Source organism: Hydra viridissima, unplaced genomic scaffold (assembly GCF_058129835.1).
Source record: "Hydra viridissima isolate aposymbiotic clone 2 unplaced genomic scaffold, HvirCarnegie_v1 scaffold_5, whole genome shotgun sequence".
In the NCBI taxonomy this organism is placed as follows: domain Eukaryota; kingdom Metazoa; phylum Cnidaria; class Hydrozoa; order Anthoathecata; family Hydridae; genus Hydra; species Hydra viridissima.
In genome coordinates this window covers 9,688,160-9,704,565 of record NW_028324304.1, presented here as the reverse complement: position 1 = coordinate 9,704,565, position 16,406 = coordinate 9,688,160, and the positions used below count along the sequence as shown (strand labels likewise).

The 16,406-nt window shown below is 30.5% G+C and overlaps 2 protein-coding genes across 3 annotated transcripts in view; one reads left to right on the top strand and one right to left on the bottom strand.

Moving 5' to 3' along the window:
* LOC149888523 (uncharacterized) overlaps window positions 1-16,406 on the top strand; it is a 212,626-nt gene that overhangs the window by 72,838 nt on the left and 123,382 nt on the right. The gene's annotated exons all lie outside the window — the stretch shown is intronic.
* Window positions 7,212-11,376, bottom strand: LOC149888530 (uncharacterized). Of its 2 annotated transcripts, none has more exons than XM_090089323.1 (3): window positions 10,930-11,376; window positions 10,136-10,722; window positions 7,212-7,468 (listed from the first exon to the last, which is right to left on the bottom strand). In XM_090089323.1, exons 1-2 carry the CDS (start codon window positions 11,138-11,140, stop codon window positions 10,667-10,669), a joined length of 267 nt encoding a protein of 88 aa, XP_089945449.1. In that variant the 5' UTR covers window positions 11,141-11,376; the 3' UTR covers window positions 7,212-7,468; window positions 10,136-10,666. The 2 variants fall into 2 exon arrangements, with proteins under 2 accessions (XP_089945449.1, XP_089945448.1); XM_090089322.1 differs by having other exon boundaries at window positions 10,136-10,494.

Below are 16,406 nucleotides of genomic sequence, written 5' to 3'. Positions count from 1 at the left end.
TTATCAGGAAAGACTCCCTGCAATAAATACCTGTTTGTACATATAGTTTTGTGAAAGAAAAGTGACATCTGTATGGACAAAGCCTTAAACCTTAGAATTAAAAAGAAAAATTGCATTTTGTCATCAACAACAAAAAAGTATTTTTAATTTATACTGGCCCCAAGACTGTTTTAAGGTCGATACTATGTTCCAGTGGTGAAGTCGGTTGATAAAAAAGCTCCTGCCTGATTTTATTTACAAGCTAATATAACAGGGGCGTGTCTAGGGGATGTCTGCTACGTCGCTGGACATACCCAAAATATGTATACATATAAATAATATTTTTCACAACTTCAATATTTAGTTGAATAAATTTGATGCGTTGGTAGATAAAAGCAAATAGAGCGAATAATTTTAGCGAACTAAAGCAATAATTAAGCAAACTCTACAAGGTTAATTGTTCGAACGGATGGTAAGAAGTTATTAATCCGGGATAACAGTTAGATTTACGGTTTGGTATTTTATTATAGTGCTTGTCAAATCGAGAACGGTCTAAAGTTTATTAAAAAAAACGATTTACATATTTAAACGGAGGTTGTTTTAACTTTTGACTTAAACAAATTAATAAGAAACTTAAATGGACATACCTTTTTTTATTAAGTTATTAAGTACTTCATTTTTTAAATATTTTCTTTTATTAATTTAAAAAAAATAAAAGTTATTATTTTTTAGAGAACTAATTCCGGACTTCCCTTTTCAATTACACCCTGAGTAAAGTTTTAGTCAAATTCTATTGATATTTATCATCAGGAGGAGAAGAATATAATTAACAACAAGCATATATTAAAATATTTCAATGGACATCCCCAATTATTTTATACAAAGCTGTGTATCTTTTTAATTACTTGCATTTTGAACAATATAAAAAGAAAAAAAGGGTTTTAAACACTAAAAACTAAATTCGGACTTCCCCTAGTACATACACCCTGTTTGGTATGTATTTATTAAACATTTCTTAAACATAAAATTTAGACGGTTTTTTAGACAATTTTTTTGCTTCATATAAGAATAGGTCGTGTGTAATTGTTAAGCGTTGGTGCTGACTATGGTTATCATCATTTTCTTCTAAAAATAGATAGCGTACGAAGCGATGATGCTTGATAATGGTTAGCATCATGTGCGATAAAATATCGGGCGATTGCTAAGCCGTCTTACCTCATATATGCGTTAGTCAATGAGGAAGGGGGGGGGGGATGCTAAAATTTAACATTTTTGGGGAGGGGTGAAAACTGCGACCTACCCAAAAAAAATCCTGTACACGCCCCTGTATAAAATAATTAATAATTTAACTTTTCACTTGATCTAAAAACTAAAAAAGACATTATACCGGGGAAAAAACGGCAGAGTCCAAAAAAAACTTCACTTAAAAAAGAAAGTCTAAAATGAAAATTATTGCACTTAAATTGAAAGTATAACTTTAATTGCATACAAAAATGGTTATTTTTGCAATATACTTTAAAAACCCACACATTTTTAGGTTTAAAAGGTTAAAAATGAATTATCTCAAAATGAAAAAATGTGACCCTGCCGTTTTTTCCCGTGTAGTCTTCATATATATATATATATATATATATATATATATATATATATATATATATATATATATATATATATATATATATATATATATATATATATATATTGTTATAATTTAAGTAATAATGTAATATAACACTCATGACGTCACTTCTGAATATTTCTGACGTCTTCTGAATATTACAGTTACTAGTAACGCTATTTATAAAACCTATTATACATACGGTTATTAGTTACGCTATCTTATATACAATAAATGTTTTTGGTTCTTGTATAACCTTTTTCTTATATTTGATAAAAGCCAAAATATACATGAAAGACTTTTTTATTATGGTTTACAACAATTTTATCAAATATAAGTTTTATTATATATAAATATAAATCAGTATGGATGCCAAAATATTCAAAAAAGTACTGTGCGACGAACCAAACGAAGAAGACTATATATACTGGAAAAAAATGCTATCAATTTACCTAGATAAAGCCGAAATCCCAGAGGATTGTAAACTTCAAGTCTTATTCGTTCTATGCGGAGTGAAGGCTTTTACGATAATTCAGGATGTTACATCATACGACGATGCAATCAAAATTCTTGATAACAAGTATCAAAAACGATCGATAGCGATCATGATGCGCCTTAAACTTCGCTCTTTTAAACAAAAAGAAGGAGAATCGATTGAAAGCTTTATGAGTAACTTAAAACAATTTTCCAGAAAATGTCCAACAGAACCTCTGACAGCAGAGCAACATAGTAACCTACTAATATGTGACGCTTTTATAGCTGGTATTCACTCACCTTCTATTCGTCAACGACTGCTTGAAGATACAGATGACAATCTAGAGTCACTTTATAAAACAGCTTTAACGATGAATTGGCTACCGAAGATGCCCTTAATTTGACAACAACTATAACAGCTACTACCACGCTACCGACTTTTGCAGCAAGTCATAATCTTACCAAATCTCCCTGTTTTTGGTGCGATAATGATCCACATCCAAAAACCAAATGCCCTGCACGAAACTCTACATGTACACATTGTCATAGAAAGGGCCACTGGGCAACTGTCTGTCTTTCTAAGAAAGAAAACAAAACTTACACCAAAGCAGCAGTTGTTAAAGATAAAGAAAAGGATGATAATACAATAATATCTACGGTCATAGCAGCAATTGACTCACCTGATAGACTAATTAACGTCACCATAAACGAAAATCTAACATATGCACTGTTAGATACTGGGTCAGATAAAACTTTCATTACATCAAAACTTCTTCGACAATGGAAATTTTCATACGATACTCAATCTACCTCAAAGGTATCACTAGCAGATAACTCGACATTAAAAGTTAAAGGTATCTTCCATGGTTCATTATTACTGGCTAGCGAAAAACTAAAAGTACAATTCCTCGTTGTGGACAACTTGGTGGCACTAGTAATTGTTGGAATGGACGTGTTAACATGTCATTCCTCAATGACCATCAATTTTAAAGGAAACAAAGAGCCTCTAAAATTCTGTTTAGCAACAAAAAGTATGAAATGTTCAACATACGCCTTAATACCTGGAATCGATATTAACAAAATAAAACCAATAGCTACAACCTCACGACGTATTCCCAAAAATATCTCCGCCATAACAGATGAAATAAACCGCTTACTAAAAAAAGATATAATTCAAGTAAGCCGCAGCCCTTGGCGAGCTCAATGTTTTGTAGTATCAACAGGAAATAAAAATCGCCTCGTGATCGATTATTCTAATACAATTAATTTACACACTCCGCTCGATTCATATCCTACACCACGAATCGATGACTTAATAGTTAAAATAGCAGTCCATAAAATTTTTTACACAATTGATCTCAAATCGGCGTATCATCAAGTGAGAATACGACCCGAAGATTACAAACTAACCGCATTTGAAGCTAACGGCAAATTATATGAGTTCAAACGCTTACCCTTTGGATGTACAAACGCAGTACCAATCTTTCAAAGAGTAATGGATGAATTCATTCAGGATAATAAACTTGAAAACACATACGCTTATCTCGACGATATAACTATCGGTGGAAAAGATGCCCAAGAACACGATAAAAATCTTAGTCGCTTTCTACACGCAGCTAAAATCGCCAACATTGAGATAAACGAAGAAAAGAGTAATTTAAAAAAAAATCATATCGAATTCTTAGGCTATATTATTGAAAATTAAACTATAAAGCCAGACCCAAAAAGATACGAAGAAAATATAAAAAAGATAAAAAGAACTATAAAGCCAGACCCAAAAAGATACGAAGCACTGATAAATATGCCTGAGCCAAGATCGTTAAAAGAGCTAAACCGAATGATAGGTTTATTTGCTTATTACGCTAAATGGATACACAATTGCACAGCATTAACTCTCCCACTTACCCAAGCAAGAGACAATTTTCCAACAAAGGGTTTAACTCCACATGCTAAAGAAGCAATAAAAATACTCAAAAATAAACTTGTAGAAGCTTGTCTAGCCTCCCCTAATTTAAGACATCAGCTGACTCTGTTATACGACACCTTCTTAGCCTCTTTTCATTATTTGGTGCACCATCATCTATTCATACAGATCGTGGAACTCAATTCGAAAGCTTAAAAATCAAAGTTTTTCTTGAAAAGAACGGAGTAATTAAAACTAGAACCACTCCTTACCATCCCCAAGGCAATGGTCAGTGTGAACGAATAAACGGAACAATACTAAAAGCCGTTAGTCTAGCTCTGAAAATCTTAAGTCTAGGAAAAGAGAAATGGGAAATAGTATTGCAAATGGCTTTGTCCTCCATAAGTGGACTTTTGTGTACCGTCACTAACGAAACACCCCATCAGAGGATGATGAACTTTCAACGTTCGTCAATAATAGGCACTGTTTTACCTAACTTCTTAACAGAACAGGATGCCACAATCCTTTACAGACGTCAGGTACGAATGAAAGGAGATCCACTCGTTGACAGAGTTCAACTGCTAGAAACAATATCGCCCCACTACGCTCGAATAAAATTCCAAAATGGAAAAATTGATACTGTTTCAACAAACGACCTCGCCCCACTAGAAGACCTAAATCCCCCAACAGAATCAGTCCAACAACAATCCGGTGATTTGAACATTGAACAGATGATCATTAGCAACAATACCAACAATTCCATAAACAGAAACCAAGAAGAAATAAACGAAATCAACGAGGTAACTTCAAACCCATTAGTTGAGAATTCAATTATAGATAGTATCCCTTGTAATCAGTCACCTACAACAGCGGTACCTAGTCAGCCTATACAGAAAGTTACTACTCCCGAGAATCTTAATAACATACCCTCAAGAACAAGACGCGTTACGAAGAGGCCAAAGTATCTCGACGACTACTTTCTTTCCTAGTATAATATCAGAGGTTAAGTCTATACTCTCCGCCCTAAAACTTTCCTAACGTGGAGAAGACTGTTATAATTTAAGTAATAATGTAATATAACACTCATGACGTCACTTCTGAATATTTCTGACGTCTTCTGAATATTACAGTTATTAGTAACGCTATTTATAAAACCTATTATCTATACGGTTATTAGTTACGCTATCTTATATACGATAAACGTTTGTGGTTCTTGTATAGCCTTTTTCTTATATTTGATAAAAGCCAAAATATACATGAAAGACTTTTTTATTATGGTTTACAACATATATATATACAGCTGCGGACAAAACTATGTGAACGATTGCAAATAGTTTTTTTTAATGAAATTTTCAATGTCTTAAAATAAGTTTATAGTTTAATACTATATATGGTTGGATAGAGCGTTTTTTGCTCTATAAGACTGTGTAAAGTGTATTCTCTAATAATTTGTTTAAAATTAAACATATCTAAATGTTCAAAAAGCATCAAATATTTTGCGCGACAAAACCACGTGAACGATTTTACAAAAGTAAAAGAATAATTTTACTAACATCAACAAATAATAGATTCTAAAAAAAAACAAACATTAATATTTAATTGCATAGCCTTTAGAATCGATAACGGCCTTGCACCGTCTTGGCATAGATTCTACAAGAGTTTCTAGTAACTGTTTTGGTAATGCCTCCCATTCATACTGTACGGCTCGAAAAAGTTCATCCGGTTTTTGAAATTTGCGACCTCCCAAGCGTCGCTCAACTTCAATCCATAAATTTTCGATTGGATTTAAGTCGGGAGATTGGGCAGGCCACTTCAAAACCGTTATGCTATTATTTATGAGCCAATTTTTTACAGTCAAAGCTGTATGTTTAGGGTCATTATCATGTTGATAAACCCAATTGTGAGGCATTTTTTCTAAAGCGTGTGGCAACATTTGATTAGATAATATTTCCCTGTACTGTAGTTGGTCCATTATACCGTTTACACGGTACAACGGACCAATTCCAGCTCAGGAGAAACACCCCCAAACCATTATATTGCCACCCCCAAATTTTACAGTTCCTATTGTATACTCTTTTGCAAATCTTTTACCTACTGGACGCCTAACATAACCTCGACCGTCGCTGCAAACCATGTTAAATTTACTTTCATCCGACCACAAAACTGTTTTCCAATTTTCAACCGTCCAGTTTAAGTGATCTTTAGCGAACTGTAGACGATCTTTGACGTGCCTGGGCTTAAGGAATGGTTTCTTTGCAGGTCTGCGCCCATAAAGACCTCCTTCGTTTAAACGCCTTTGAATCGTTCGTGTGCTTACGTTTTCCATGCCTGTTTGCAGACGAATTTCAGGGGCTGTCAAATGTGGATTCTCAAGAGATTTTCGCACAATTTTTCGATCAGTACTAAAAAATAAAATGTTAAACATTAAAATTAACATTAACATTAATATTATTAAGATTAAATATTAAAAAAATGAAATTAAAGGAATATTACCGCTTATCCGTAATACGTGGACGACCACCTTTCTTAACGATCTTTTTGCTCTTTTCTCGGTGTATAATTTTATGTATTCCACCTTTTGACATCTTCACATGAGCTGCAATTTGCCCAATGGACCATTTTTCTTCTTTGCGCAAACGCAAAACCAAGCTTTCAATTTTTGAATCAGTTTGACGAACCATTATAGTTTAATTTTTTTAATTTTTTGATGTTAAACAGAATAATCTTGAGAAATTTAAATGATTGTAAGTTCTTAGAATACCAAAACCACATGAACGATTTTTAAAAGCACTGATTTCGATGTGAATAAAATATAATTTGCATCAAAAATGACGCTTTTATAAATCGTTCACGTGGTTTTGTCGCGCAAAATATTTGATGCTTTTTGAACATTTAGATATGTTTAATTTTAAACAAATTATTAGAGAATACACTTTACACAGTCTTATAGAGCAAAAAACGCTCTACCAACCATATATAGTATTAAACTATAAACTTATTTTAAGACATTGAAAATTTCATTAAAAAAAACTATTTGCAATCGTTCACATAGTTTTGTCCGCAGCTGTATATATATATATATATATATATATATATATATATATATATATATATATATATATATATATATATATATATATATATATATATATATATATTCAAATGATATTTTGTATGATAAAGCTTGGGATAATGTGTGTGCGTGTGTGTATGAATTTATAAAACAAGAAAGATATATTTTTAAAAATAATACTCTTTTTTTATTTAGAATAATAAATATGGTTAATAATTGCTCAGTCTACAACTGTAAAAGCAGATTTGATAAAAGTAGTTTAATTTCTTTTCACAGATTCCCTTTAAATGATGAAATTCTTTGTAAAAAATGGGCAACAGCAGCTAAATGTTTACAAATTACATCTAGTAAATGTAGTAGAATCTGCAGTAAACATTTTAGGTTAGAAGATTTTGAGTGCCAAGAGAATGGGAAACGTGTTCTGAAAAAAAATATTGTGCCTTCAGTATTTGACTTCCATTTATTATTGAACAAAAATAACAAGCGAAATCAGCTATATAATGATGATACATCACACATTAAAAAAACATATTGTTCTATCTCGAATAAAGAGGTAACAGAGCCTGACCCTAACCCTGAAATTACAAATACTATTAAAAAAAAAATACTTGAACAAAATTCTCCAAAAAAACTATTACTTAAAAAAAAGATTAAAATATTAAAACAAAAGCTTAAACGAAAAGATAACAAAATTGCTTCACTTAGCAAAGTTATTCAAAAATTAGAGAAGAAAAAAATTATTTCCATTGATGTTGCAGAATTACTTGAGAACAACTTCTCTGGGTTGACTAGAGAACTTTTGAAATCTGAATTAAAAAATAGAGGCAAAAAAAAAAGGGGGTATAGATACTCTGAAGAAGTTAAGAAATTTGCTTTAACACTGCACTTTTATTCCCCAAGAGCATATGAATTTGTTAAATCTACATTCTCATTCCCTGCCGTAAGCTCACTTTCAAACTGGACATCATCTGTAGATTGTTCGCCTGGGTTTTTTGGAGATGTTTTCAAATTTTTACAAAATAAGACCTTTGAGGACTCATCATACAAAGTATGCGCATTAATATTTGATTCTATGCATATCAGGGCTGCTCTGCAGTATGATAATGTTACTGGATCATATGAAGGTTTTGCTAGTTTTGAAAAAAATATTCTAGCATATGACCAAGATAAATTAGCAACAGAAGCACTAGTTTTTATGGTTGTCGGATTAAAAGGCCATTGGAAATGTCCTATAGGCTACATATTGTGTGATAAAATTTCCTCAACAGATTTAAGTTGCTTAATTAAAAATGCTTTAGATTTATGCGCTACTCATAACCTGAATGTTTGGAGTATAACATGTGATGGACTTATTTCCAACTTTAATGCTATGAAAAATCTTGGGTGTTCATTTGGAAGTAAAATTATAGAGATACATAGTAGTTTTCCCCATCCTGAATATGATCATCCTATATATTATATCCCTGATTCTTGTCATATGCTTAAATTAGCTCGAAACGCTTTGTGTAGTATCGGTATCATTGTTGATGAACAAAATCGATATATTAAGTGGGATCATATTAAAGCATTGCATAAACTGCAAGAAGAAGAAAGATTTAAGTTTGCAAATAAACTTGGCAATTACCACATTGACTTTCACAGACATAAAATGAACATTAAAATTGCAGCTCAAACGCTAAGTGGTTCAGTTGCTGATGCTATAGAGTTTTTGATGGTTTCAGGTCATCCATCTTTTATTGATGCCCAAGGCACAATTAATTTTATTAGAACTTTAGACAAATTATTCGACTTGTTAAACTCTAAAAACCTTTTTGAAAAAGGATCGAAGAAACCTTTGTTTTTGAATGAAGCTCCAAAATGGGTTAAAACCATAGAAAAATCTGTAAATTACCTAGTTAACTTATCAGACCTATCTAAAATTCCTTTAATTAAACACAGAAGAAAGACATTTGTACTTGGTTTCATTGTAGCAGCCACAAGTGTTAGAGATTTATCCCTTAACCTTTTATCTAGACATGAGAATCCTTTTAAATTTATTTTAACATATAAAATGTCACAAGATCATGTTGAATTATTATTTGCTTGTATTTGCGGCAAAAATGGTTTCAATAACAATCCAGATGCACGCCAGTTAAAATCTGCTTTGAAAAGAATTTTATTAAGAAACTCTATTATAGGATCAAAATTTAGCAACTGCCTTACTTTTGACCAAAGATCTTCTGGCTCAATCTTTTTATTAAAGTGGAGTAAAAGGAGATCTCCTCTTGTTGAATATAATACAATATCTAGTGAGGATTCTAACTATTTTAAAGACCTTGCTGGTTGTCTTTCATCAGTCTCTACTTAAATTTATAAAGAAGCTATACTTGGATATATTGCAGGGTTTATTGTAAGAAAACTTTATAGTAAAATTACATGTCTGACTTATGCCAATAGTTTAATTTCTCAGAAGATTTTGTCCACTGATCACGATTATACTTTATTTTGCAGTTCCTCATGGAAAAGCTTTATAACTTTTAAAAATCGAGGTGGTTTAATCTTTCCATCCTGTAGTGTTTTAAAGATTGTCGAAAAATGTGAGCATGTTTTTAAAGTTTTGGTGTGTGGGACAGACCCTCATAATTTGAAAATATCTTCTAGAAAAAATCTTAAAACCATTCTAGTTCACTTCATAAATCAAAAACTTGCAAATGACTCGCTGTTTACTGAACTAAATATGCATGATTTAGAACATGAGATTTTGACTGAAGACATGCATTCTTAACAGCTTTTAAAAAAAATTATAGAGAAATATTTAACATTGCGTCTTTACTCATATGGTCAGTTGTACACTAGAAATGAATTGCATAAAGGAAAGATTGGATTACGCCAACAGTCCAATAAGCTTGTTTTGTTCAAAGGTTTATGAAAAATAACAATAGTAATATTTAATATTATTTGTATGCTATTTATGCCAAAAAAGAAAATTACTTCTTTAAAAAAATATATGATTACTGAAAATTCCTTAATTGTAACTGTAAACTGTAAGTTACAGTTTTTTTAACTAGTTAAAATTTTTTTATTGAAAACCTACATTAAAAATATATACCTATTTATATCAGCAACACTTTTGATTTCTTTCATAATGGAATATGTGTACTTTTATAACAATAACTCAAAGATTTCCAACAGGGTACTTTTAAGTTACAGTTGTTAAAGTCAAAAACATATTTTTTGCCAACATATATCTGTATTTGCCAAGTAAAAATGTAATATCTTTGTATTATATAATAACTTCTAACTTTCTTTATCTACTAACGCTTTTAAGTAGCTGTGTTTAATTAACAGTTTGTAAATATGTTAAATATTAATATGTCCAATGTTTAAAGTTAATCAACATCGCCAGAAATTTTTCTTCCTTGCTGCGGCTACCGGCTTTAAAACCGTCAAAAACTTGCTTCACATTTTCTAACAGAAAATTTATGAAGTTAGATATCTAGTTTGTCTTGAGTACGGCAGAGAGCAACTACTATAAAAACCTTTCAAACCAAAGTAAAACTAGATATAGAAAGATCTCATAAATTGATAATATTGATCCATATACGTTGAAAAAGACAAATTTTCTCTCCGGTCCAGAATTCTATCCTAAAATCTCCCATACTGATATTGTTACATATTTATTGTTTACACCAAGCCCTGCCACCAAAGAAGAACTTAAATGCTTTAAAAGTTTAGAATCGTATAAATATTTTAACTATATAAAGACAATATCAAAATAAACAAAATTCCAAATGAGACTAGAAAGAGGACATTTTTCAGTTGTGGAGGCTATTATACGTGTACAAAAATATCCTATAAATAGTTTTTATATGAATAAGAATGAATATATTAATATTAACTAACCAGAAGCAAAATGATTAGAACAAAATCTGTAGTGACTGGCACTTGTATCGATATCTTTACGTTTTATAACAGCAAACCATTTTGCTCTTCGTTCTGTTGACAACAATTCCGTATCTTTATCGCGGTGATTAATAACCTTAGGAATTCTATAAAACGACTTCTTGCAGTTTTCAGAACGATTACTGCAATTAAAAATGCAACAGAAGACCATATTTGAAGATATAAAGAGTTTATGAGTTATTCAAATAAAACCTTTTCGGAAAGAACTTTATACAACACTTTTGTTTTGTTGTTAATAACTTTCGAGTTTAAACTTATACTAAAAGAAAATAGTAGCTAGGAAAATGGCTAACTGATAAGTTTTGATATAGTTAACTTAGAGAACCGCATTTGAATAAAGTTGAGCTAAAGTTGTTTTTGAACCAACATGGCAGACAAATGTATTTTGATTTTCGTGACGTCATCTCGGAACACAGAATATCATTGTTTCATAAACAGGCCGCGACAGCTCATTTTCCGTAAAATTAGCGAAGGCCGACTTTTTTACGGTTAAAATTACTTTTTATCCTTGCTTTTGTAAACAAGCTTCAGAATCAAATAAAGAGCTTTAGAAGGACAAAAAAAAATTTTCATTAAATTTCGGAAGAAAATATTGTGGGAATTTTTTTTACATTTATAAGTAAGTTAATTACAATAAAAATTTAAAGAGTTTAGCTAAAAATGACTAAATCTCATTTTCATAAACTATATGTTTATTTTAGCTGTTTAACACTTGTGATACAAATAATAATTTTTTTGATAAAAACAAACAAATATGTTAACTTTATTTTATTAAAATTATTTTAACATTTTTAATTCAAAGTATTTTATTTTGAAGTTGAAAGTTTTGCTTGTTTTATTAAACATTCCTTCCCAAAATCTTCAGAGTGTTTTATACAATAATTGTTTTAAAAAATGTTTGCCAAAATGCAGCAAACTTTTTTAATACTTTGAACAAGCAATTGAATTTTACTATTGCAGTTAATAAAAATGTCAATTAATCCTCTCTTGCACAGCAATGGTGAAACTTTATTCACAAGTGTCACTTCAAATGTAAAAAAACAATAAATAACAATGTAGACTAAATTGTCAGAAGGTTCTCTTAGTCTTCCCCTGTTTGAAGAACTAATCAAAGTTCCATATTTTTGAAATAAATCAAAGGTGTCTGTTTCTTCTAAAATTGAATATAATTCTGGAAGTTTGTAAGCAATAAAACCTGCAATATATAGAAGCCCTTGTTTGCATTCATTTGGCAACTGAACCTCACAATTTTCACATATTGACATATCAAACTCCACATCAAGTTCACAGTTATCACAGTGGTGGTAGGCAGGAGGAAATAATGTAAAATCTGCTTGCTCATCTAGCAACTTTCCAGTTTTGTCGATTCTAAATTTTTGAATAACATTTTGCACAGTTATCAGATGTGCCACCTGACTCTTGCTGATATTTCCTAAACTGTTTTTCTAGTGCATCTGATTGCATATGTCCTAGCAATACATAAGATACACCACAATTCAAAAAATACTTGGCACAGCTTGCTAATCTTTTAGAAGTTTTTTGCAATAAGAAATATAGTTCTCTAAGAACTCTATTTGCCATTGACTGAAGTAATAGGCTTTCTTTGAATATCATTTAATCTAATATCTAGACCTTTACTGTTGACAATAAGCCATCACTTGACAACTGTTTCAATAAAAAGTGCAGTATCTTTAGCTTCAGGAATTTTTACACATAATGCTGCAACTGTTTCATCACAAAAGACTTTGAGAACTGATCCAAAATTTTGTCATTTAATTGGTTTTGGTGACTAAAATAACTTGCTCGCTTAGAATCTGTTTCATTATTAATAGCATAACTGACAGCATTCTCCAGTTGAGAATAGTATTTAATAATTTCTTTGTTTAAAAAAGAAAATAAATATCTCCAAAATCTTCTAAAGTTATATATATTGAAAACTTAGGCACTGGTCCACCATGTTCATATGATATAAAAGATATATTTTTTTCTTTTTCAACAAAATAAAATTTTTCTTCACAGTTATCTATCATTGACTTCAAATTTTTTACAACTGAATTAAATTGAATAGCATCCATTTTTTTGAAGTTTTCGAACTCATCAGGTAAACTATTCTTTCATAGCATATTAACCCAGTGACATCTCGTTTTCTAGACACTATTGGAATACAAGACACTGGTATACCTTTAAAAACTGATGGAGGATGCACTGGAACAAAACTAACACCTTTGACTTTATTTAATTCTGCATCTTTAGGCTAGTGCTAATCACAAATTCGCTTATATTCCGTAAACACAAAGTTTGCATTCGGAAGTTTTTTAATCCATAACTCGCGATCCTCGGATTCACAGACAAAGACATACCAATTTTATCTTCACCATGCTTTAAAACGCATTCAAACATTGGCTAACCATTTTCTGACTCTAAATACTCCAATATTCACTACACTATCCCATGATAACTTTTTCATCTAAACGAGAAGAACTATTAATTACTATTAGTTAATTAATTCCAGTTATACTATTACAGCTCGAAGAACTATAACCTTATTTTATCTTCACTTACTTTGAAATTATAGAAAATAATTTCATTTTTGTAAACTTCGTTTACGATTTGAGTCTGATCATTTTCTGGCGATATCAAATATTTATTCTATATTAAAGAAATAAAACGAAACAAAATACAGAAAGAAATTATTTCGTTTTTTATTTAAACAAAATACAGACACGCAACTATTTCTTTAAAGTTAAATAATTTTGCAGACCTGGAATCTTGCGACGCATTCGGCTAAATGTTCTAAAAAAAGACTGATTTTTTAAATAGTAAATTCTCCATAACAAAAATAACAAACCTTTCTCTTTTTACTTTTCTTGATAAAACAGGTCTTATTTTTCCTAATTGTCAAAAAAAAATTAAAATTTCTTTGTTCCTTAGTGTGTATTTTTAAATGCCCCCGAACGTCGATTATCTGCCCCCGAACGTCGATAATCTTAAAAGTGCATTTTATTTGCATGACTTTATCAAAAAAACATTTTTTTTTTTGAAAACAAAAGCACAACGTTCTGACTGTATAACACACAAGTTTATGTTTATAAAGTAAGGTGAATTCGCATTGTATGTAACATTTTAAATAGGTTACATGGAGTTGTTTCACTATTTGGTAATTTCAAGATCCACGGATATTAGGAAAATCTATATACGAAAGATCGCCGTGAATAGTTTCATTAATTTTATTTGAAGAACAATTTTCTTTAACAAAGAAACCTTGCAAAAAGTTTTTGAATTTTATAAAAATGATGATATTAGTCGTATGTCTCCTGGAATAAATGTTAGAGTTGCTATCAGAAATTATGGCAATAAAAAGCATATTCAAAAAAGACACATGTGCATGAGCCTAAAGGAGACTAATGCCTTGTTTATAGTAGAAAATGAAAAGATTAAAAGAAGTAAATTTGCAAGTTTAAGGCCAATACATGTTCGGCGCTACTCGACTTTCTCCAAAACATGGACCTGAAAATCAACGGAAAGTGCTCTAATTAGAGCACTTTCCGTTGATTTTCAGGTCCATGTTTTTATATTTTTCTGAATTAGCATAAAATTCTCTATCATAATCAATCATAAAAAAAAAAGGGGGGGGGGCGAGAAAGTCGAGTAGCGCCTACAGTTCTCCTTAGTCGACAAATACCAGCTAATTTATGCACGTGCATCTATCATCAAAATGTAATTCTTTCACTGAACAAGCTTTTTGTTTGCAGTGCAAATATACCTGTTTATTCTAATAAATTCGCAGACTCTTGCCTTCAATGCCTAGATGACCCAGTATATTCGTTTAGTGAGCGTCAGCATGAAGAATGGAGTTTCAATTGCAGTGTGACAGTAATACTTCGGAAAATATTGTTGAGTGGAAACAGTGGCAAGATAATAATGGAAGGATGAAGCAATTAGTTCAAAGCATTTCAGTAGTGCACTTGTACATCTGTGCTTATTGATGCCTAAATTTTTAACTCACAGTTTTATTAAAAGACAACAGCACAAAAGTTTAGAATCTGACAAAAATAGCACAAAAGAGGTAAGTGGAATAGCAGTAATACAAATGGATTACGCAGAAAATTACAAATGTTTTTCTCAAGATAAGATTCAAAATGCACACTGGAATCAATAGCCGATGTTATCTTTATATCTTTAAAGATAACACCTGCTATTATCTTTAATGTCTTTATTTATTTATCTCTAATATCTTTACTTCTGTGACTTGGTTTCAAAAAACGAAAAACTGTCATGCAATTGTTAGTGATTGTAATACTCATGATAAAGAAACATCATTAACAAATCTTGATAAATTAATTCAAAGCCTACCAAAGAATGTTTTTGAGTTAAGAGTTTGGACACCAAACCAATTTAAGAACAGATTTATTATTGCAGGTCCTCAAAAGCTCCAAAAAATATATGGGATTGCCATCAAATGGAACTATAGTGCAACAAAACTCCGAAAATCAAAGTTGCAAAAAAAAAAACAAAAAAACGGAATTAATGGGAAAGCAGGTTTTATGTATTTTATTTATTAGTTTTTTGAATTTTTAAATGTATAAAATTAGGATGCTCATAAAATAGACAATAAAATAGGCTTTAAATTTTAAGTTTACTTATTTTTTTAGAATACTACAGCTAATCCCAAAATTGGAGTGAAGAAGCATACGAAATAAATAATAAATGACAAATTATCTTTCTTGATGCTTATGATGATTATTAAACACACAAAGTTTTTTCATAAATATATAAAACATTTCTAGACATATGTAATATGTTTATAGATAACAATATATGTAATATAGAGATGTAATATTTAGAAATATATGTCTATAGACATATATATGTCTGTGTAAAGTATTACTGATGTATAGAAATTATTTGATAGTTCTTTAACGTTTTATATTAAAAAACCTGTTTGTTATGGTTATTAATAAGCTACATCCCATAAGTAACGTTTATTTCTGTCCTTATAATTAAAGCTTACTTAATTGATTTTTAATGCATATATAAATTGATAAAACTTTCTTTTAATTAATTTTATATAGAATGAAAACTACTAGATTTATTTTGAGAAGCTCGTTTACATAGATAAAATAATTTGCTTGAAGTACTCAAATGAAAACAACAGGTTTAACGTACTGTTTTTTTTGAGTCCCGTAAGTAATACACTATATAATGAAATATTGTTCCAAAACAATTCTGAAACAATAGCTGAAAGAATTTAAAATATGCATTAGAACAATTAAATGATTTCGGTATGATACATACCTATATAAACATCTAATCTTTTAAAATAAAAAATATATAACTAAAAGGTTGGCATTAAGAAAATTGATATGTCCCGTAAGTAACGGTGGAATCGCCCATTTGGTTTTAGGCAATACTCACAT

Bases quoted from the DNA above. Each gene is read 5' to 3' on its own strand.
- LOC149888530 (XM_090089322.1), bottom strand. From the start codon at position 11,140: ATGGTCTTCTGTTGCATTTTTAATTGCAGTAATCGTTCTGAAAACTGC. The intron at 10,495-10,929 runs GTTAGTTAATAT...ATTTTCTGTTAG, and splicing joins TTCTAATCATTTTGCTTCTG to AAAATGTGAAGCAAGTTTTT.